The following is a 23,621-nucleotide window of genomic DNA, read 5'->3' as shown; positions in this document are numbered from 1 at the left end:
TCAAGTATAGTAGCTATAAAGCTAATAGTTTCAGTGCAGTATTAGTATAGCAATCAGCCAAGTAATAGAAGTATCACATAGGTAACCCTGTACTGTCTAGTACATTAATGTAGAGCAGCAGCTTTAAACAATACAATAATGATTAACAAGCACAAGTGAAACACAAGGTACAGAAGAGTGTGCAGGAAGGCAGGATGCTAAGAGCTGTGGGAGTTAAGTTTTCCACTCCTCAGAAGAACCTTCTCCAGGAAACAGCAGAGTGCTCAGACTTTACAGCTCAAAAGAGGCCAACAGCAAACATGCAAGCAGCATTTGGGCAAAAATTCCAGTGATTTCTGGATTTTCTCAAATGAATACTATCCTAGAAGCAGTAGGTCTATGCATAACTCATGATTTCATAGCCCTTGTACTGGGAGATAGCCACCAAATCCCACGTAGCAGGTCATTATACGCAAAAGATGGCTAAGGGTATTTTATCCACAGGCTGCATGATCTCCTTCATTTCGCCCCCAAGGACCACTTTTCCTTTCCTTTTCTGATGCCCCACTCCATCAGAAATTGGCAGCCAAGTCACTGTTGCAAATGACTTACAAAAAAAAAAAAAAAAAAACAGCCAAACAAAAGGCCCCAGCAGCAACCATTTCAAATGCCAGGATCCACTGCAGTGAGTCCCAAAATACTAAGAATAAATGGCCAAAAGACTGGATTTACATATACTTGGTCTGAGATGCCATTTCTTGGAATATTCCCTTTTCTCTGAGGTATGGCAATCTTGGAATTAGTATGTACAAGTTCAGGGGCTGTGGGGGGTTACCCTCTCATGGGGGAGCATGCCACCCCTGCAAAAACAATTTTTCAGGAGAAGAGAGATTTTCAAAATTCACTTTTCTCCCATGCCTTTGGTCTTTTTTTTAGGCTTTTCAGCACTCAGTATTCCAAGTGCCAACATTTTAATAGGGAGCCAGCCCTAACAGACCAGAAAGCACCCAAGATTTATTCAGTATACTTTATGGTGCCAAAGAAGATGAAGAATCTTTGGCCCATCTTAGATTTAAGTGACCTTAACCAGTGTATACCAAAATTTAAATTTTTAATCTTCAGAGTGCAAGTGATCTTTCCATATCTGCAGAAATGTAAGTCAATGTGCTGTTTTTACTGCCAGGACTCTGACTTTCAGATCAAAATAATCATTTAATGCAAGAAGTTCTTGCATTCTGAGTGAAAGGCAATCATTATCAGGACAGGTCTCATTTGGTTCCACCACAATGCTCAGGTTGTTTCCCAAATGCATGGTGGCAGTGGCAACTCACCTAAGACTGCAGGGAATCTGTGTGTTTCTGTTCTTGGATTACTGTCCCTAGCAAAGAATCACAGATTCAAGCAAAGGACTATTTGCTGCAGCTGTTCCTGTTTTGGAGGACATCAGTGGACACCACAAAGCCTTAGATGAAACTGTTGCAAGCCCAGTTATTCATGTAATGAAATTAATATTCTAAAGCACGCATGCCCATTGGACAAACCAATCAGCATGCTAACTGTAAATCCAGCATTACTAATTAGAATAGGTCTAAGCATCTCTACCTGCTAAAAAGTGGAGACGACAAAGTCAAGTATCAGAATCTTCCACCCTACCCAAAGGACACCCCAAAAAAGGGACATTACAAAATATTTATAAAAATGAAAGAATCCAGTTCATAGTCTGCAAGAGCCTTGTGAAAACACTAGGATGTGTGTACATTAATAGTCCTTAATTTAAGAAAAGAAAGTGGCAAAAACTATATTCTGGCCAGTGTACTGTGCAAGCTTTAGAAATATATGTTCAGTGCGTGTTCAGTACATGCCTTAGATGTCCTCTGTTGAGTAAAAGCTGCAGAGGAACACTAAAGTTCATTTATACAATTATTTTGCCTAGAAGCATTTAAGATTTTTTTTTCTTAAATAATGTCATTGTATAATAGCAATAATTCACTCCTTTGTGTGGGTAATTCTGGATTTAGCATTAGCTAACTTTGATTTTTCAAACTGTGGATAAATCCAGCATTACCCACACCCAGTAATGAAACAGTGATAAAATATTCATTAGCTGTGTCCTCAACATAGTGACTGGACTAGTAAGTCTTCTCTTGGACATAATATTCTCCCTACAGTCCACTGTAAAAATATGCTGTCTCACCCAGTCACTAAACTGAACTTATGCCTTAAGTAGGTGAGGCTAATGTCAGACTCTAGTTGTCTAGTCCTATTTGCAATCTACCATATATGAGTTCTTCAGTGGGCCTTAAGGGGACATTGGTACCACATATAAGCTTGGATGTCTCATCTAGTTTGTTCATAGATTTGTAGGTTTTTACTAAGCTTATGGCCAAGGAGACAATTGAGAAGCTGAGAAATATAATCCAATACTGGTGGTAGACTAACTTCTGCATGTGGATAATTCTAGATTTACCAATGACCAATTTTGATTGTACACTTAGACTTCATCATCATCATCCAACCATACCAACCATAGTTAAATCCAGTATTACTCACACAAGAATGCAGTTTATATCTCTCTGGCAAATCTTCAGCATCTTGACAGGTGTTTAGGCACACACAACCATTTTCTGGGCTTCTCTTTTCATTATCACTTATACCATGGATGCTTCATCCTTGTGGTCAGGGGGCACTGTTTAGGTCAGATGGTCCAAGGAATGTGGGCAGATCAAGAAGCCGCCTTGCTCATCAGTGTTTTTGAGATGAGGGCGGTCCTTCTTTTGTTGCAGGCTCTTCAGGATCTCCTTCCCCAAGGTACACATTTCTTCCACTTTGACAACATAGTAGTGGTATGGTACATAAATAAACAGGGGGAAACAGGTTCATGTCCACTGTGTTGGAAACCCATGAGTTTATGGAAATGAAGATGCAGCCAGCCAGGTAAAGGAAAACAGAATTCTTTATTACTCACACAAATGTTTTAGCTCTTTCATCTGGTGTATAACAAACAGATTTCATCAGAATCAGAGAAATGCTGTGGGGTTATAAGAGTCATGTCAGGGCTGGATGGGGGAGGTGGAGTTAAGAAGTACTAGTAGTTGAGAGAGAGTAAGGCTAGAGGTTGAGAGGTCCTTAGGTGATGTGGCCTTCTGTGTAGCAAGTACAGTTTGATTTGGTGTGGAGGAATTTTTTTTTAAGTTTAAATCTGAAGGTGAGGAAGGTGAATTGTTTTTCCTTTAGGTGGGAATTCCCATAGTTTAGGAGCAAGTCTTGAGTAAGAGTGGTTGGTGCAGTGCAGCCTGGTTTGTGGTGGTTGAAGTAGGGGGGTTGTTTGGGAGAATTGTCTGAGGTTGTAGTGTGTGTGTGTGTGTGTGTGTGTGTGTGTCCGCACGGACATGTTTGGTATAAATTCTGGCAGCTAACAGTGGGAATGAGTTAGTTTGGAAAAGTTTGAAAATGAGAGAGCCTAGTAGCAAGTCTACTCTGTTGCAGTGGGAGCCATTTAGCTTTTTTAAGGGTGAGACAGTGATGCTCATGACAGGATGATTTTGTGATGAAGCAACAGATTTTGTTTTCAATAGTCTGTAGTGTGGAGTGTTTGAGAGGCCAGTTGACATAACGGCTAAGGCCTTTTCCTCCCATACACAAAGTACAAGGTTTGATTTTGACCTGTGATCAATACCTGTATTGAGTTTGCATGTTCTCCCTGTGTCTCTGTGGGGTTCATCCTACCTCCCAAAACATGCTGAGTGTTTTCATCTCAAACTTATGCAAGAATGGAGTTGTGAGAAGAGCTACATAGACCAACCGTTGTGGGCATCTACTGAGGTGCACAGAATCCTCAAGATAAGAAAACATTTATCACAGACCGCTTGCAGTTACAAGATTAACCACTCTGCCCTGTAAAATAGGTGATTTGGTCTTGTTGATAAATGTCTCCAAATGGGCATGGGTATTTTCTAAGTGAGTTGAGAACCTGGCTCACTCACACCTATGCCAGAGTGCTAATGGTGGGAGGGCTGTATGTGTCACTTTTGGTTAGTGTGTGTCCGCCATAAAGCCCAGCAGCCCTGGGTTAGTAGGCTACTAGCTGGAGAGTGTCTAGTTGCCCAGCTTGGGTTACATGGGATAGCTCTATTCAGTGTAGGTTCACTGACAGGACATAGCTTGGAAATGGATGACATGGAAAGGAAGAGGCTGGACATTTTGTGTATCCAGGAGACAATATGGAAGGACAGTACAGCTAAGCTACTTGGTTTGGGACCCATAGTATACTATTCAAGAGGATTACAGGTTAGAAATTGTGTGGGAATTGTGATGAGGGAAAGGCATCAGAAGACAGTGATGGATGTCATCAGAATTAGTGATAGACTCATGGCAATCTGATTCTAGCATAATGATAGGGCAGTATTCGCAATCTCAGCCTTTGACCCCCAACAGGGTTGTGATAATGAGGAAAAGTGTATTCAGACAGCCATTGCAGGACCTATTAGATAAAGCAGGAAAATCTGTATTGATGTTAACAATGGATGACTTAACTGCTCATATCGGTGCAGACAGAACAGGATATGAGAACTGTCTGGGTCCACATGGGTGGGGCAACAGGAATAAAGGAGAGGCCATTGTAGACTTCTGTCTGGCAAATGGCTTGATGGTAGCTAGCACATGGTGTAGCAAGAGAGTCAGTCACAATACCACATACAAAAGTGGCCAACATGCAACTGAAGTAGCAACTCAAATTTGTCTCCAGTGAAACAGTCGGCCCACAGCATAAACTACTTGTAACAACCAGCTGCAAGCAGTGCTCAGAGAAAGCTCTAAGTTCAACCAACAGAGCCTAAGCCGAAGACCTGGAAGTTTACCGGAGAGAAAGCCCAGGAGTTCAAGCAATTAGTAAGGGCTCTAGTATCTTAGCAAGAAGAGGAAATAGGTGGAGTTGAAGAAGAAAGGCAGTGCTTCAAGACAGCATGTGTAAGGACTATAGAACAGATGTGCATTCAAGCCAGGTATGGAAGTAAGGTACATAAAAAAGCTGGTGGTAGAATCCAGAAGTCCAGAAAATCATCAAAAGAAAGAAGTAGTGCAGGAAAAAGTGGGAGACAGTAAAGAGAGACCAGGCTAAGAAGGACTTTTGGTTGGCTAAAAAAGAGGCTAAGACAGGAGATGCAGTATCAAAGAAGAAGGCATCAGAGGCACTCTACCGACTTCTGGAAAGTGACTCAGTAAATGGCACAAAAATCTGTATCAGGTTGCAGGGCAAAGACAGGAAGATAAAGAAGATAGCCAGACACCTTTCATAAGGGATACCAGCAACAACCTGCCCACCAATCCACAGGACATCAAAGGCAGATAGAATGAGTACTTCCAGCAGCTACTGAATTAAGAAAACCTCAAAGGAGCTATACTGCCCCAGCTATAACCTAAATGAAAGAAGGGGGTGAGCCCACCATAGAAAAAGTAAGAACAGCACTAAGGAAAATGAAGTCAGGGAAAGCAGCAGGCTCAGATGAGATTACAGCACATGTGAAAAAGATGTTGAGTGAGATAGGAGAGAAATGGCTCCTGAAGGTACTCATAGCAGTATGGAAAGAAAGGCATATCCCAGATGATTTGAGAATAAGCATACTAGTGCTAGTGTACAAGAACAACTGGAACATTCACAACTGTGGGGCAGTACAGAGGTATCAAACTCCCATCACACTGCATGAAAGTTCTGGAAAGGGTGCTTGATAAAAGAATACACAGAACAGGAGAAAGTAAGATGGGAGACAAGCAGTTCAAATTCATATCAAGATACAGCACAACTAACACAGTGTTTGTAGTGAGACAGATACTTGAGAGGAAGCTAGTGATGAGGAGAGGGGCCAAATGGGCATTTCTAGACTTCGAGAAAGCATATGACAAGGTTCCTAAGAAAGCTAACTTAGGCAATACTGTGGCGGTTTGAAGTCCCAGTGCAGGCTAGGTACAAGGACCCATTGACTCAAGTATGAGTAGTGTTCGATCTCACAAAAGGGTTCCCAGTGTGAGTGGGTACACATTAGGGTTCAGCTCTCAGCCCATTGATGTGAATACTGGTGAGGGACTACATTGGCAAACAGGTTAAAGAGGACAGATCAACAAAGCTGCTGTATGCAGATGATGTGGCATTTAAAGGCAGACTCTGCGCAATAACTTCAGCAAAGTATAGGGGAGTGGAATGCAAAACTGAAGGTACATGGGATGAAACTGAGTACAGAAAAGACAGTTGTAATAGCCTCAAATGGAGGAAATCAGAAGAAGCTGAGAACTGAGACAGAAAGGAAAATAGTGAAACAGGTTAACAGCTTCAAGTATCAGGGAGGGGTGATTGAGGATAAGTGAAGCCTAAATGAACAGAATCAGAGGGGCTGCAGCCAACTGGCACAGAGTATCAGGGGTAGTGTATGACAGAGGAATACCAAAGAAGCTGAAAAGTAAGGTGTACAAAGCAGTGATGCAACCAGTACTACTGTATGGTACAGAAGTCTGATCAGTAAAGGGAGAGCATTTGAGGAAGCTAGAGGTGTTGGAGATGAAGTGCCTAGTATGGGTGGTAGGATGCACACTGTAGGACAGATGAAGAAATGAGAACATAAGAGCAGAGTCCAGATTAGCTCCATTTGCAGAAATGGTCAAAGAGAGCAGATTATGATGGTTTGGGCACGTGCAGAAAAGCAGAAGACAATCTGGTAAAAAGATTTGGGCCAAACAGGAAGAAAGCCAGAGGAAATTATGGCATCCAGTAAACAGCTGGATGGCTTGTGTGAGGGAAGACCTGCAAAGTCAGGCGTGAGTGTCAAAGAAGGTAGGAGAGTGGCACTGAATAGAGAGATTACGACAGTTGATACGACTCCCCGACTCGATGTAGAAAATGGTAAAAATGGGATTGATGATGATGGTGATTTAGTGTGGAGTTTTTCTTAGAGGCTTTGGCTATTATGGATGGTGCATATTTGAATTAGACCAGAAGAACTCCTTTGCTTATAGTTATTCTGGCTAGCTTGGATAGGGAGGGTGAGATTTTCCTAGCCCAAAAGACAAGAGATGTGACTTAACTTTTGCCCTTGATTTTTCAGTATGGGTATGAAATACTAGTGACTGGTCTAGCCACAAACAAATGCCACAAAGGGAGTAATACTAATTGGCTTTTGTGATTTTTTAAAGTTTTTTGGATGTGCCAAATAATATGCTTTTTCTTTTTTCTGTGGTTTAGTATTAGTTTGTGGTTAATGAGCCAGGATTTGAGGAAGTTGAGGTCTTTTTGCAGTTGTGTTTCAATTGTAGAGTGGTTGTGGCTGGACCTAAAGATTACCATGTCATCAGTACAGAGGATGAGTTGTCGAGTAGAAAAGTCATGAGACAGTTTATTATTGAAAATAGACAAGAGGAAAGGAGCTAGGATAGAACCTTGAGGTACTCCCATTGCAAAACTTGTGTGGGCTAAGAGAAGGAAGACCCTAAACCTATTTTCAACTTTCAACAGGGTCAGAACTTTTTTTAACATCCTTGAAAGTCTGCAAAGCCTTCTTAAGAAGCAGCCTCACTTCAGAGAACGAGTACCTCCTTAGAATTCAAATTGTGCACTAGAATAACTGACTTTGCCAATATTTAAACCTGCAGCTATTTGAACTCCAAACCATATCATCACAATCTCCATGTATCACCTTTCATAAGGACAGAGTATGACTGTGTGCTAATCCAATTTCTATGCCAAAGTAACCACAGACTTAAAATGAAAACCATAAATATATGGTTTTCCTCTTCTATAAATCTCCCTGTATTCTTTCTCCAATTTTCTAACAAAAGAGAATACAGACTGCATTCTCTTGATTTTCACAGCTAAGAGTTTTATGTAGACCAAACAAATGATACCCAAAAGAATGATCATCTGTTTGTTTCTTCTGCTGTTCGTGGATTTGGCCAGAACGTGTCTAGATTACTCTATCCAGGTGGCTATCAGAATGCATTATCTATTGCATATTTTAGAATGTTTTTCTGCTAAACATTCTTATGTGGCTGTGACAACATCATTACATACTCGTAGAAGATGTGACACCCGTCCACTGGCCCAGCAATCAAGGAGCCTCAATCCTCACCACTACACACAGTAAGGGCTGGATTCTCCCTTTCTCTCCAGATCCCCCAATAAGACTCCCCACTGGCACAGCTATAGGGTCCAGATCTCAGCCTAGTGTCCAAGCTAAAACCTCCAGCACCCTCTCTATCCAACCAGTGTTTCATGTCCCTGCCCAAGTAGCTGACACACACACACTTTAAGATTAGAGTTATATACAACCGCACAGGCACTCCTGGGGAAGGCTGGCTCAGGTTCTCCAGCTATGCCCCTTCCTGCCAGTCTATAAGTTAGTACCAGCTACCACCAACCACTAATATCAGCTACTAAAAGGCCCTTACCAAAGGGTGTCCAATTATTACTGTGCAATATTATTATCCAAATAGTAAGTGTGACCCAGGGCTAAAGTTATTGGAGTGGCTTGGACAGTGTCACTATATACGTGCAATCTACTCTAGAGCTTAAATTATCTCTACACAAAACAGCCACAGTTGAAAGGTTTAAAAATATTTAATAAATAATAAAAGCACAAGACAATACGTCTTACTACATAGTGCTAGTCAAGAGTTCACAGATCACAGGAAAATGCTTAAAATAATACAGTAGAATAGTTCTGACATCAATACAGAAAACAGCTAGACTAAACTTACTATTTTCTATCTATATCTAAGAGCAATCACAGTTCTAAATAAACTTACATATAGAACAAAAGTAGAGTACTGGTGAGTTCCTGTCAGCTTTAGACAAAATCCAAAATGCTCTCTCTCTGTCTCTGAGAAAGTCCTTTAAATTGATAATACATCCTGCTGACACATTTTAGATTACATCATTCTTAACAATTCTCTGGTTTCCCAGGCTAACAGAAACTCAGAGTTTAACATAGCTTTGATATTGCACCTGGTCAGGAAACCACAGTAATTAAAGACATTATATATGCAAAATCTAGCAATTAAATCTGGTCTCAAAACAATAGAAAGAATCTGCTGGTTCAGACATCACAACTCCAAGTTTGAGATCAAACAGTCGCACAAGGCTTGACTTATCAGTTTTCTTCTAGCAGAGTGCACTGTTGTTACATTTTTGATGCTTAAAATTTAACACCATTTTCTTCCATTTGAGAGAACAACACTGTGGCTTATATTAATATTTACAAATGACAGAATTATCTACAAAATTATATTCAGCTAGGCTGGCAGCCTTCACATATTTTCACATTTCTTCCTTCTCTGAGAACTCAAGCTAGATTCTCAAGTGACCTTTGAGAAATGTTGCTTGAGAGGATTAAGTCTATCTGAGTATACCTTACCCATTGCCTTTCTTGAGAGCCCATCTGCTTTGGCATTGCTAACCCTACTCTGGTGCTGCACTGACATATCATATGCTTGCAACCCTAGGCTCCATCTTAGCAACTTGGCATTTTGCTGGCTGGCTTGGTGTAACCATGTTAGGGGATTGTGATCTGTAACTACAATGAATTTTCTTCCATACAGATAAGGCTGAAGTTTCTGCAGTGCCCACACTATGGCTAGACATTCCTTTTCTACAACTGCATAGCATTCCTCCCTGGGTTGGAGCCTACAACTGAGATAAACCACTGGGTGCTCTTCTTCCTCTGAAGAAATCTGGCTAAGTACAGCCCCCACCCCATGGTTCGAAGCATCCACCTGCACAACAAATTATTTGCTATAATCTGGACTGGCTAACACAGGGGGTCATCCCAAAGCTTCTTTAAGCTTCTGGAATGCCTGCTGACATTCTGGTCAACACTACCTTATCTGACCTGTTTTTCCTTGTCAGGTCTGTGAGGGGAGCAGCTATGGTATTATAACTAGGGACAAACTTCCTGTATTACCCTGCTGTCCCTAAGAATGCCCTCACCTGCTTTTTGGTAACAGGTGCAGGCCATGCCTGAATGGCTTCAACTTTGGCAGGTTCTGGCCTGATCTTACCACTCCACACTCTATGTCCCAGGTAGGAGACCTCTGCCATACCCACCTGACATTTGCTGGGCTTAATGGTCAACCCTGCCCTCTGTAGTCTGCCCAGCACCTCCTTGACATGTTGAAGGCGCTCTTGCCGGGAATGGTTGCAGATGGCAATATTATCTAGGTAAGCAAGGGCAAACCCTCCTGTTTCTGCTAGGATATGATCTACCAGCCTCTGGAAAGTTGCTGGGGCATATTTCATCCCAAAAGGCATCATTGTGAACTCATACAAGCCAAAAGGGGTCACAAAGGCTGACCTCTCTCTAGCACTGGGAGTCAAGGGCACCTGCAAGTAACCCTTGGTAAGATCAATGGTGGTAAAATACTTAGCCCCACCCAGCTGCTCAAGGGCCTCATCTATCCTAGGCATGGGGTAAGCATCTGACTCTGTGTGGCTATTTAATTTCCTGTAGTCCACACAGAACCTGGTGCTGCCATCCATCTTTGGCACCAGCACCAATGGAGAGGCCCAGGAACTGTTGGACTCTTGAATTACCCCTAGTTCCAACATCTCCTGTATCTCCTCCCTCAGAGTCTGTTTGACTTTCTCAGGCACCCTGTAAGGGGCCTGCCTAATAGGTCTTTGGGGTCCTGTATCCACCTGGTGCTGCACCAGGTGGGTGCACCCCGATTTCCCAGTGAACATGTCCCCAAACTCCTGTAACACTGCTCGAATTTATGAAACCTGGGTATGAGATAGCTGCTGGGACTTTGCTACCTCTTCCACTGAGGTGTCAGTCTAAGTCTCACTGAGGAGATCAGTCGCCAGCTCTCCCTCAGACTCCTCCTGCAATTCATTGCAAATACTCAGCACAAGGGCCTCCCTATCATGGTAAGGTTTCATCATGTTAACATGGTACAATTTGTGCTTCTGCCTCCTGCGTAGTAGTTCCACCATGTAGTTAACATCACTTGCCTTTCTTACTACCAGGTAGAGTCCCTCCCAAGCTGCTTGCAGCTTGTTGTATCTGACAGGAATGAGAACCATTACCTGCTGCCCTACTGGTTTAGGACATATGCCACAACTGACTCCTTGTGATAGTCACACTCACCTTCCCACTTATCTCGAATTAAATCTAGCGGTCCCCTCACCCTATGCCCACACAATAACTCAAAGAGTGAAAACCATGTGGATTCCTGCGGAACTTCTCTGTAAGCAAACAACAGATGGGGCAAATATTTGTCCCACTCCCTCTTAAACTGGTCTGCAAATGCTTGTAGCTTGGACAAGATTGTAGAGTTTAACCTCTCAACAAGATCATTAGTCTGGAAATGGTAGGGAGTGGTCTTCATGTGCTTCACCCCACAGTACTTCCACAGACAGGCCAGCAGGTCTGACATGAAACTGGCACCTCTGTCAGTCAGTGTTTCTTTTGGGAAACCTACCCTGCTGAAAATCTCTAATAAAGCATTTGCCACCTTTTCTGCCTCAATGGAGGACAAAGCCACTGCCTCAGGGTATCCTGTACCATAATCTACTACCACTAGGATATACTTTTTCCCTGTGGAACTGGGGTACTCAGAAGCCCCACAACATCCATAGCTACCCTCTGAAATGTCTCCTCAATCACAGGCAAATGCATCAAAAGAGCTCACACCTTGTCTCCTGCCTTGTCTACCTTTTGTCACTGCTCACAGGTCCTGCAGTACCCTGTTACATCTCTGGAAATCACAGGCCAATAAAAGTTCTGCATAATACATCTCTTTGTACATTTTATGCCCATATGGTCTGCAAAGGGAATATCATGGGCTATGGCTAGAAGCAGCAGATGGTAGGTTCTAGGCAGTACCAACTGCTGTATCCTCTCACCTTCTATCCCTTCCTCAGGGGTCCACTCTCTATACAGTAACCCTTTGTTCCAGTATACAGATTTCCCCTTCCCTTGAGAATCAGGTGCCTCACTAGCTACCTGCCTCAGGCCTTGCAGTGTAGGGTCTGAGAGCTGAGCCTGTCTCAACTCTGTCTTTGTAATCCTGTCCAGGTCCCCTTCCACAGGAAGTCTGGCATCTTCTGACAGTGGTGCCTCACTGTCAGCTTGGGTACTACTACTCACCTCTAACTTTGCAGTCACTCTATCCAAGGGAACATCAGTACCCACAAGCAGCTGTGGCTTACCTTCTGTCTCACTGCTACAGAGTAGCTCCCTCCCTGAAGTAACCACCTCACCCATCTTGGCTGCAAGTATGCAGTCTGTCTGGGTCTTCCCCAGGCACCAGACCCACATACTTGTCTTGAAGCCTGACTGCATGTAACTGTATTAACACATAGTACTGCCTCATCAAAATTCTTTCCTATCAGGACATCTGCAGGATGGTAGTTTGGTACCTCTGTTGTCTCAAGACAACCTACTACTGGCATTTTGTCTATCCCACTTATTGGGTCTCTCAACTTTTGTTCCCCACCTTGCCCTCATGGACATCTATATGCCACATGGCCCCACTGGTTGCATTCAAAACACTTAACCCTAGGCCCTGGACGTATACCTGGACTAGTGGCTTCCCCCTGCTACTAATAGATTCTGTTGGGGCAGTCTGGGATGCCCACCATGGCTTCCTATAGATCCATGAGTAGAACTGGGGGCCCCTTTCCTGTGCAAGGATGCCCTGCATGCTAGGTATAGGTCTCCCTTCTTCCTCAACTTATCTTAAGTAGCACATTGTCTATCAGCTAACCAGATCCTCATGTACTCAGGCAAAGTGGAAGGGCTTATTCCCTCACCAAAAGGTCTGCCAGCCCTTCAAAAGTGGTGACCTGACCTGACATCCACTCACCCACCTATGAAAATAAGTGCTCAGTTCGGCAACATATTCACACACACTTTCATCTACCTTGCATCTATGCTCATGAAACTTTTCCTATAAGTTTCAGGTATTAGCTTAAAAAATTCTAACAGACAATTCTTAACAGCAGTGTAATCAAAATGTTCACAATCAGAAAGTTTAGACAACACAGTTACAGCTTTACCATTGAGTAAGGGTTTAAGGAACCGTATCCAGAGTCTTTGGTCAACATCATACTGTTTACATACCCTCTCAAACATATGAATGAAACTATCAAAATTATCCCCCTCTATAAACTGCGGTAGAAATTTACTGACCTTTTGTGCTTCTGTGGTCTGCTTACTCCCTTCCCCATTACCTCCATGACTCTGGCGAAGAGTCAGCATCTCCTTTTCGTGCTGCCTCTGCATTTTCTTCTCCTCAGCTTCCAGGTGTAACAGTTTCTCATTCTCCTCAGCCTGTAGACATCTCAGTCTCTCTGCTGCTTCTGTTTCCAAGCATGTGACCTCCAACTCAATTCTCTTTAGCTCCAGATTGATTTTTAAGTCCTCTGCAGAAAGGTTGATCTGTCCATTCTCTGAGTGTTGTACATCTCCACGGCTAGTCTGATCGCCCTCCTGATTCCTGTTTTCTGATGCAGCTGTGACCAAAGCTGCAGTCATGTCTGCCTTAGTCAGGTTTCCATGCACCAGTCCCTTAGCCTGGCACATCTCGACCAACTGGCTCCTTGACAGCTTGCCATACTCCTCTGCTGACATGCTTGCCTGCTCTCCCTGACTAACTAAGCTAACAAAAGAAATAAAACAGTTGTGATCTGAACTCTGAATATTCACTGCATGGCTAATTTAGAGTACAAAAACATTTTCAGTGATCACTGTACACAAGCTACAGGAATTCACTATCCACACCACTACAAGCCAATTGCCAACCAATTAATATGTGGTGTGGATATCCCACCACTGCCAAACAATTAATATGTGACACTCGTGTACTGGCCCAGCAATCAAGGGATCTCAATCCTCACCACTAACACCAGTTAGGGGCATCCACATTGGGAAGGATAACAAATACACACACAGTAAAGTACAATTTTTGTTTAGAGCACACAGAGATCACAGTCAGTCTTGGGCTGACTTCTCCCTTTCTCTCAACATCCCCAATAAGACTCCCCACTGGCACAGCTATATGGTCCAGATCTCAGCCTAGTGGTCAAGTAAAACCTGCAGCACCCTCTCTGTCCTACCAGTGCTTCATGTCCCTGCCCAAGTAGCTGACATACACACACTTTGATATACGAGTTATATACAACCACACAGACACTCCTGGGGAAGGCTGGCATAGGTTCTCCAGCTATGCCCTTCCTGCCAGTCTATAAGGTAGTACCAGCTGCCATCAACCAGTAATATCAGCTACTAAAAAGGCCCTTACTAAAGGGTGTCCAATTATTACTGTCCAATATTATTATCCAAATAGTAAGTGTGACCCAGGGCTAAAGCTATTGGAGTGGCTTGGACAGAATCACTATATACGTGCAATGTACTCTAGAGCTTAAATTGTCTCTACACAAAACAGCCAGAGTTGAAAGGTTTAAAAATATTTAATAAATAATAAAAACACAAGACAATACTTCTTACTACACAGTGCTAGTCAAGAGTTCACAGATCACAGGAAAATGCTTAAAATAATACAGTACAATAGTTCTGACAATGCAGAAAACAGACTAAACTTATTATTTTCTAACTATATCTAAGAGCAATCTCAGTTTTAAATAAACTTACATATAGAGCAAAAGCAGAGTACTGGTGAGTTGTTGTCAGCTTTAGACAAAATCCAAAATGCTCTATGTCTGTCTCTGAGAAAGTCCTTTAAATTGATAATACATCCTGCTGACTCATTTTAGATTACATCATTCTTAACAATTCTCTGGTTTCCCAGGCTAACAGAAACTCAGAGTTTAACATAGCTTTGATCTTGCAATTGGTCAAGAAACTACAGTAATTAAAGACATTATATATGTAAAATCTAACAATTAGTTCTGGTCTCAAAACATTAGAAAGTATCTTCTGGTTCAGACACCATGGCTCCGAGCTTGAGATCAAACAGTCATACAAGGCTTGACTTATCAGCTTTCTTCCAGCAGAGTGCACTGTTACATTTTTGATGTTCAACATTTAACACCGTTTTTGTCCATTTAAGAGAACAAGCCTGTGGCTTATATTAATATTTACAAATGACAGAATTATCTACAAAATTATGTCTATCTAGGCTGGCAGCCTTCACACATCTTCACATTAGACACTTAGCTGGATCTCCACATCAAGGTTGACACTGTCCTGACATTGAAGTGGACAGACTGGGTCACTTAGGATATAGATGTTATGCACTTTCCAAAACAGTTGCTCTACAAGATCCACATCTGTTCACTTCATCATTGACAATTTTACGTAGAGATGGCTAAAAAGGCTTACTAAAAATGTAGGAGAGTTATACTCTTTTAGGAGAGATAGGGACATGTGATGCATTATATGAGTGAATGGAGAAGGATGGGCAACCGCAGTGGTGGTTTAGTGTAGATTGCTGCCTGTGGCTCTCAGATGTGACACTGCAGCTATCAGTCCTAATATGAAAGTGGACAGACATGGACCATGAATATCTAGCATTATGTAGCTACATAGATGTAATGGGATCCTATCTCGCCTACATTCATAACTGATGGGTTCGACTCGGCCAACTAGTATACTAGAACGAAGTCTCTTATTGGCTGGGCTACCCTCTATCCCAGGATGCACCACACCTGCTTCCCCAGATCTCGTTTGCCGCTTTACAAGCTAGACGTGGTCTCGACTTGGCTGGAGCTAAGTGTATTTTTATTAATTTTCTGGTCTTTTGACCTGTGGTTTTCTTCATAAATTCAATCAACAGCTGTTTTAACAGCTATTCCGTGTATTGTTGAGTGTTATTGGCAGTTTTATATCTGTTGGTATTTGGGCAAGGCCCGTTTAAGTTAGAGGGCCTTTGCCCTTCTTAGTGGAGTGAGTGTGTTGTCTATTTTTACTCCTTTTCTTTTCTGGGCAAAGCCCGTTTAAGTTAGAGGGCTTTTGCCCATTGTTGTGTTCCCTTGTTGTTGTTGTCTCCCCTGTGAGGTAAACCTTGTCTTCAGAGGGCTCGCTCCCTTTTTTTCTCGCGCTCTAACAGTTTTGGTCAAGTACTGTTCCTTGTGTGAAATTAGATTGTTGGATAGGGTTATTCACACTAAAATGTCTAAAGAGCAGAAATCTAGGTTTAAAAAGAGCACTAGGTGCAATTATAAAATGTCTATCACCGACAGTCATGCTATTTGCGTGTATTGTTTAGGGCCAAAGCATTTGCAAGAGACATGTAGTGTGTGTCATGCCTTTTCTGCTAGGGTTCTTCAAGAACGTAAAAATAAATTGATCCTGAAGGGCCTTATTAAGCCCTCCTTTGAGGAAGCTTTGGCTTCATCTCCTGCTACTGCTTCTAAAAAGAAAAGGTCGTCAGCTCCGACCAGTCCGTCGGAGCCGACTACTAAGAAGCATAAGTCGACCTCTTCTTCCTCGGCTCCACTGACTTCGGAGCCGAGGGTCGAAGGGTCTGCCTCGATGCCTCTTTCCTCGGCTCCATTAGTTTCGGAGCCACAGGTTGGAGCATCGAGAGGCGAATCACCTTCCTCGGTTCCATTGGTCTCTGAGTCGGTGGAGGTGTGCAGCTCAGACTCTTCCCCCTCGGCTCCGAAAGCTCCTTTGGCGCCGATCCTTAGTCATATTGTGTCGGAGCCGGCGCCGATAGTGTTGGAGCCTTTTCGGAGCCGGTCCCCTACCTTGTCTGAGCCGAGAGAGAAGTCGTCTCGACCCCTTTCTACTTCCTCTAAATCCTCCAAATTATCTGATTCAGATTTGGATAGGGTTATTCAGAGGCTTTTCCAGTCTCCGGTTTTTGCAAAAATGGTCTCGGCTCCAGCCCATTCGGCCCCGGAGCCAATCCCCCCCTCGAAACTTTCGATTCCTCCTCCAACCTCCTCGGAGCTGTTGGAGTCGGTGATGGTGGAGCAAGGCGGAGCCATACAGTCGGAACCGAGACCCCTTCGAAGTTTATCGGTTCCGACCATTGTTCCTACCCTGTCCTTGGGTTCGGGGTTCAGTACCGGGACTTCCTCAGCCGGGGCCAAGGGGAACATCTTGGAACTAGGTGCCTAGTCTCCCCTTCAGAGCATCGGCTGCGGGGATTCCTAGTGCCGTCGTGGTCTCTCGGCCAGTGACCTCCATGGAGTCTGGAGGTCCTGCCTTTGAGGCCATGAGGAGCGCGCTGGCCATGTCCTTGCCGGCTCAGCAGGTTTCCATTTCACCGTCCCTAGACCTGGAGACTGGTGCTTCTGGCGTACTGCAGTCCCATGACAGTGGGGCCCCAGGGCCTGAGGATACCCCCGTGGGGGGTTCCCTTCTTCCGGGGGGTCTGTCCGAAACTGCTTCAGATGAGCCTCCACGGAAGAAATTGTGCAAGAGGAAGCACATAGACTCCCAAAATGAGTCTGTCACATCTGACACTGACCTCGATGATGCGGAGGGGTCCCCAAAATCATCTTCGGATGATGTCTCTTTCTCAGATATCCTTGAGATTCTGAGACAGAGAGGAGATTGGCAGGCCAAAACCCCTTCCGCTGAGGAGTCAGTCTTCCTCAAGGCCTTCGGGGCCCAGCCCTCCGCCTCCTGGGTGTCTCCGCCCTTCGATGAGTTACTTGATTTAATTTCTCGAAGGGCTTGGGAGCACCCTGACTTTGTGGAACCGGTGCCTGCAAGACCCAACAAATTCCTTTCAGCTCCCCCTCAAAAGGAATGTTTAACGAAAGGAGTTCCTGTAGATGCGATGGTGGTGGCATCTGCCACACAGCAGGACGTGGCAGAGGCTTCAACGTCTATCCGCCCTCCTAATAAGGATTCCAGGAGCATGGATAGGTACGGGAAGCGTACCCTTTCTTCAGCGGCCTTTACCTTACAGTCGCTGAATTACCTGTGTCATTTTACTAGGCTCCAAAGGGACCTCCTTAAAGAGCTAGGTGAGTCCCTCACAGGTAATCTACCTGAGGCGTTAGCCCACACTGTTGGCGCCCAGATGACTACCTTATCATCCATTGTGAACTCGTCCATGAGGCTCATCTCGTATGTGGCCGAGGGGGCGAGTAGAGCAGCGGGAACAGGTGTGGCCCTTAGGAGACATGCCTGGTTACGCTTGTGTTCCTTTGCGGAGGCCTTCAAGTCTTCCTTTGCCGACAACCCTTTTGATGGGTCCTCTTTGTTTGGACCCAAGGTGAAGGACACACTGACTCGGTGCGAGCAGGAGGGCACGACCTTGACTGCCGTTGGGGCCCATTTTTCCACTCCCTCTAGGCCTTACCCCAAGGCTCAGAGAGGAGGGAAAATGTGGTTCAGGAAAACTCAGAGGTCTTTCCCTACTCCACCCAGTGATCCCCCCTCTAGAGGCGGGGGGGAATTCAGGAAGACGCCGCCCCAGAGGTGGCAGAGGCCCCCATAACTCTGGAGACCGTGATTCCTTTCGTGGTTCCTCCTACGCTCAACGTCTCTGAGTTGGTGCCCGATTGTGCAGCTCCGGAGCCAGTCGGGGGTCATTTTGCGGAACACCCACAAGCTTGGGAAGCTATTACCAGCAACCAGTGGGTGCTCCGGATTATTACCGGAGGCTATCTCATTCCCTTCATCAAGCCCCCCCTTCCCTTCAGGGAAATCCCGGATGTGCCACCCAGTCAGCGGGATCAAGCAGCAATAGAGGTTTCAAAGCTGCTAGAAAAAGGAGTCATCCAGCCTGTCCCCGCCGATCAGATCAGATCAGGAACTTACTCAAGACTATTTTTGGTGCCAAAAAAGACAGGGGACTTCAGGCCCATTTTGGACCTCAGTTCATTGAATCGCTTTGTGAAAAAGTCCAAATTCCGAATGATCACTCTTCATTCCATTCTCCCACTATTGGAGAAGGATGTCTGGATGTGCTCCATAGATCTCAAGGACGCTTGCTATCACATTTTGATAAGTCAAGAGTCCAAGAGTCATTTACGCTTCCGCCTGGGAGACAGTCATTTCCAGTTTCGAGCACTGCCCTTTGGTCTCACCACAGCCCCCAGGGTGTTCACCAAGTGTCTGGCAGTGGTGACTGCTCACCTGAGAAGTCTAGGATTCCAAGTGTTTCCATACCTAGACGACTGGCTCCTTACTGCCACCTCCAAGCATCTACTAATTCAGGCGCTCATGGCCACAGTCAGCTTGGGCCGTTTCCTAGAAATCACTTTCAACTGGCAAAAATCTGTCCTACAGCCATCTCAGCGTATTACCTTTATAGGCGCAGAGTTAGACACAAAAAGGATGCACGCCTTCTTACCAGCAGCAAGGATTCAGGTTTTGCAGAACCAAGTTCGATCCTGCCTCCCCCTATCAAGAGCTCCGGCCAATCTGATTCTGCAGGTATTGGGCTCGATGGCATCAACTATTCTCCTAGTCCCCTTAGCCAGACTGCACATGCGGGTGCTGCAATGGCTACTTTCGGTTCAATGGTCCTATCAGGAACTCCCCTTGAACCACTTGGTTATGATTACGAAAAGTTGCCGTCGAGATCTGCGTTGGTGGCTCCTCCGATCCAATCTCGACCAGGGGCGACCTTTTATCCTTCAGTCCCCCATTGCCACTGTGACCACGGATGCCTCCCAGGTAGGGTGGGGGGTCATTATCTGGACAGGTCTGTCCAAGGCACATGGCAACCCCAGGAAGCGCATTTGCACATCAATATCCTGGAAATGAGAGCGGTGCTACTGGTACTACAAGCTCTCCATCATGCTCTCCCGCAAGGTCTGATTGCTATCCTATCCGACAACATGTCGGTAGTTTGGTATATAAACAAGCAAGGTGGGACCAGGTCGTACCCACTGTGCAGAGAAGCCATGAGACTTTGGCACTGGGCGGTAGCTACCAACCGCTTCCTAATGGCAACGCACATACCGGGGAAATCCAATGTGACTGCGGACAGACTAAGCAGGACTATCCTGTTACCCCACGAGTGGTCCCTCAACCAAAGAGTGGCTGCAAAAATCTTCGCCAACTGGGGTTTCCCTTGCTGCGACTTGTTTGCCAGCCCCCACAATGCGAAGTGCAGAGAGTTCTTCACTCTGACCCCCTCTCAGGGACAGATTCCCAGGGACGCTCTAACCCACATTTGGCCCCCCGGTCTCCTTTATGCCTTCCCTCCGGTTCCCCTCCTGCCGAGGGTGATACAGAAGGCAATTTACCTGGAGAGTGACATGATTTTGATTGCCCCGCACTGGCCTCGTCAGGTTTGGTTCCCCTTCCTTCGGAGGTATGCGGTGGAAGGTCCATGGTTTCTGGACCCGGTGCCAGACCTGTTGACTCATCAGTCAGGACAGTCTCACCCATCTCTCAGGTCCCTGAGGTTGGCTGCGTGGTTACTCCACTTCCAACCTTAGTCAAGGACAGTTCCCTCTCTCCGGAGGTTATCCACATTTTGTCTTCTTCTCACAAACCTTCCACTATCAAACTGTATTCCAGCAAATGGAAAAGGTTTGCCCTTTGGGCACAGCGACGAGGTATAGACCCTCTTACCACCCCAGTACCGGAGGTCTTGAATTTCCTGGCCTCTCTTTTTCAGTTGGGCTCCTCAGTTTCCACGATTAAGGTTCAGCTAGCAGCCATCACTAATTTTCATGTTTCTTTTGAACCTTCATTAATGGCAAGCAAGCTTTGCAAGTCTTTCCTTAAAGGAGCGTGGCTCCTTAGGCCCCCCAATATCTCATCCTGTACCCCCTTGGGACCTAAATTTGGTCCTGGCTGCCTTAACTGCCCACCCCTTTGAACCGGCAGCTACCTGTGATATGAAATTCCTATCTTGGAAAACCGCTTTTTTAGTGGCCATAACTTCGGCCAAGCGGGTTTCAGAGCTTCAGGTTCTTTGTTCTAATCCTCCTTATTTGATTTTTCACAAAGATAGAGCGTCCCTTAAATTAAATCCCTCTTTTTTACCAAAGGTAGCATCTTCTTTCTGCATTCAACAGTCCCTAGAGCTCCCTGTATTTTTTCCCAAATTCTCCAATAACGCAGAATATACCCTTCATCAGTTGGATGTCCATAGACAACTGCGTTTTTATTTGAACAGGACTACTCAGACGCGGAAATCAAATCAACTGTTTGTGTCCTTTGCAATAAACAGGTTGGGTCAACCAGTGGCTAAAACCTCCATAGCCAAATGGATTAAAGATTGCATCTGTTTCATTTATTCGCAGGCTGACAAAGAGCTTCCCTTTCCAGTCAGGGCTCATTCTACCAGGGCAATGTCTACTTCTGTAGCATTTCACTCCAAATTATCAATAGATGATATTTGTGCTGCGGCTACCTGGACTTCTCCGCACACTTTCATTTCTCATTACAAACTAGATGTGGTTTCTCGAGGCAGGGCTTCCTTTGGTTCCACAGTTCTCAGGAGTGTTTTCCAATGAGCCACCCGATTTAGGTGCTAGGACGCTGTCCCATCAGTTATGAATGTAGGCGAGATAGGATCCCATTACATCTTTTAGTTATGTACTTACCATAACTTCGGATGTATGGGATCCATCTCGCCTACATTCATACGTACCCACCCTCCTTCCCCCTTCCATTCGGATTTAGAGGAAATGTAGGTCCATTTGGAGATCTTCTCTTGAAGAACTTTAGTTGGTTGGAGTACTGCTATTTTTCTGTGTTTGCATGTAAGTATGAAAGCGAACAAACAAGATCTGGGGAAGCAGGTGTGGTGCATCCTGGGATAGAGGGTAGCCCAGCCAATAAGAGACTTCGTTCTAGTATACTAGTTGGCCGAGTCGGAGCCGATGGATCGGCTCCGAACCCATCAGTTATGAATGTAGGCGAGATGGATCCCATACATCCGAAGTTATGGTAAGTACATAACTAAAAGTTTTCCTATCTTCAGTTACCATGCTGTTTTCAGATGTATTTACTGTTGCATGTATGTGGAGTTTTAATTTAAAAGGAGCTACTTTAATAGATCTTGTAGGACTACTACAGCAGGAAAAATGTTAAAATTCTCTAGTTTAAAATCTTAAGTTTTGCTTTTTTTAATATTTATAGATAATCTTAAGCATTTATTTCCACAGGATCGCCCAGCCATGCAGCTCTACCAGCCTGGAGTACGTAACCGAACATGCGTGGGATCTGTAAATAAAATGTTTGAATGTGGCAGCAGATCTCCTAAGGAAAACTGCGACATGAAATATGAAGCAAATACATCAACAATACCAAATTCAGAGAAAGCCGAAGAATGAGAGCAGAAACAGTGTTTGGACTTCTAAAGGACATTGTTTTATAGAGCTGTGATTGGATATTGTATAATTATTACTGGAATACCACAGAAGTACTCTAAAGTTCATACCAGGCATTTAAGACAGAGATATACCATTTATGCCCATCAGTAAGTGGTTGAGCCATTTACCTAGGAAGAAAAAGCAAGTTCAGAGATACAGCTGTGCAGTCGTTCCTAGTATTTCTGTTTCTGTAAATGAGCTGTTTTCAGCATTGAACTATTTAAATTAAAAACAAATGATTTGTTACTGTTTGCAGATTCTCTTGCCTTACTGTATTTATTTTGTACAGCCAACTTAAAAATGCTACTTTCTTTTTAGGAGCATCCTCTTTCTACCTTCATACCTTATCAGTGAGTTGGTAAATCTCATTTTATGGGTGATGCTAACATTAGCTTCTTTCCCTTGCATGAATTTCAATGTGTAAGTCTTCTGTTTAAGATAACCACTTTCAAGCTGAAATATATGTGGATTAGTTAGATTACATAAAATCAGACAATGACAGCATCAGGCAAAATGAACACAACAGTTTCAGTCTGTAACTTTCTCCCTTCATTGCAGTAATCTAAAGTAACACTTTCCATGTTCTGTGGGGGGGGGGGTACACTACTAAAGACTTGGTAGATGTTCTCTGAAACAATGTCTTTCCCTGAAGGGGTAATTTATTAGTAATAGATAGTAAGAGTCTAGTGTGCCCTCTAACAGGAAATTAATTGGTTGCATTAACAGAACATTTTATTTTGTATGTAAGTTTGAAATAACACTGTTCTGGTTACTCTCCTTCAGTGTAAGTTTTTTTTGCTGTATTTGCCTTCTTAGTGCCTGAATGTATCACTTGCTAACTCACTAGGGCTGTTTGTGCAGACATATCTTCCTTTTCCTTGGTATTTCTGCAGAATTGTATTATCTTGGAAATAGTACTTTTTTAAGTCATCCATTGCCAGAAAGAAGTCAGCTATTCCAGCCTTTCATTGTAGGAACTTTGTACTGACATTTTAGGAAAGCTTGCCCTTCCCTACTGCTGTATTATGTTTCCCTTTTTGGCTAAATTTACAAGACCATGATATACGTGGTTGTGAATCATAAAATTCAACTTCCTATTTACAGCATGCCAAGGAGCATGTTCTCAGCTAGGCATATCCTTAAAAGAAACTGCTTTTTTGCATTGCCAAGACTTCATGTTTTACAGAGGCAGACTTACCACCTTCCCTTGCACTAAACAAGTTGAAATATGCATTGTGTAAGCAGTCTATTTCAACTTCAAAAACTGAGTGCTTTTAACTTTGCTGTGACTTGCAATTTTATTGTATGTAGGAGTACCTTGGGGGCCATTCTTTGAGAGCAGTGGCTATCATTACTGCGCTCTTCAAAGGGCTTTTTTCGTACTGACTTTTTTTAGCAC

The 23,621-nt window shown here is 44.1% G+C and overlaps 1 protein-coding gene across 1 annotated transcript in view; it reads left to right on the top strand.

The window, feature by feature from the left end:
* UPF3A (UPF3A regulator of nonsense mediated mRNA decay) overlaps positions 1–22,479 on the top strand; it is a 1,027,051-nt gene extending 1,004,572 nt beyond the window's left edge. Inside the window, exon 10 of the mRNA XM_044071110.1 lies at positions 22,016–22,479. Within this exon, the coding sequence (XP_043927045.1) occupies positions 22,016–22,183 (168 nt within the window). The 3' untranslated portion in view covers positions 22,184–22,479. The remainder of the gene's footprint in view (positions 1–22,015) is intronic.
* The last annotated feature ends 1,142 nt before the right edge of the window (positions 22,480–23,621 follow it).

Source organism: Protopterus annectens, chromosome 5.part0 (assembly GCF_019279795.1).
Source record: "Protopterus annectens isolate FY-2018-M chromosome 5.part0, PAN1.0, whole genome shotgun sequence".
Taxonomy (NCBI): domain Eukaryota; kingdom Metazoa; phylum Chordata; order Ceratodontiformes; family Protopteridae; genus Protopterus; species Protopterus annectens.
This window is presented reverse-complemented; position numbering and strand designations above follow the sequence as displayed.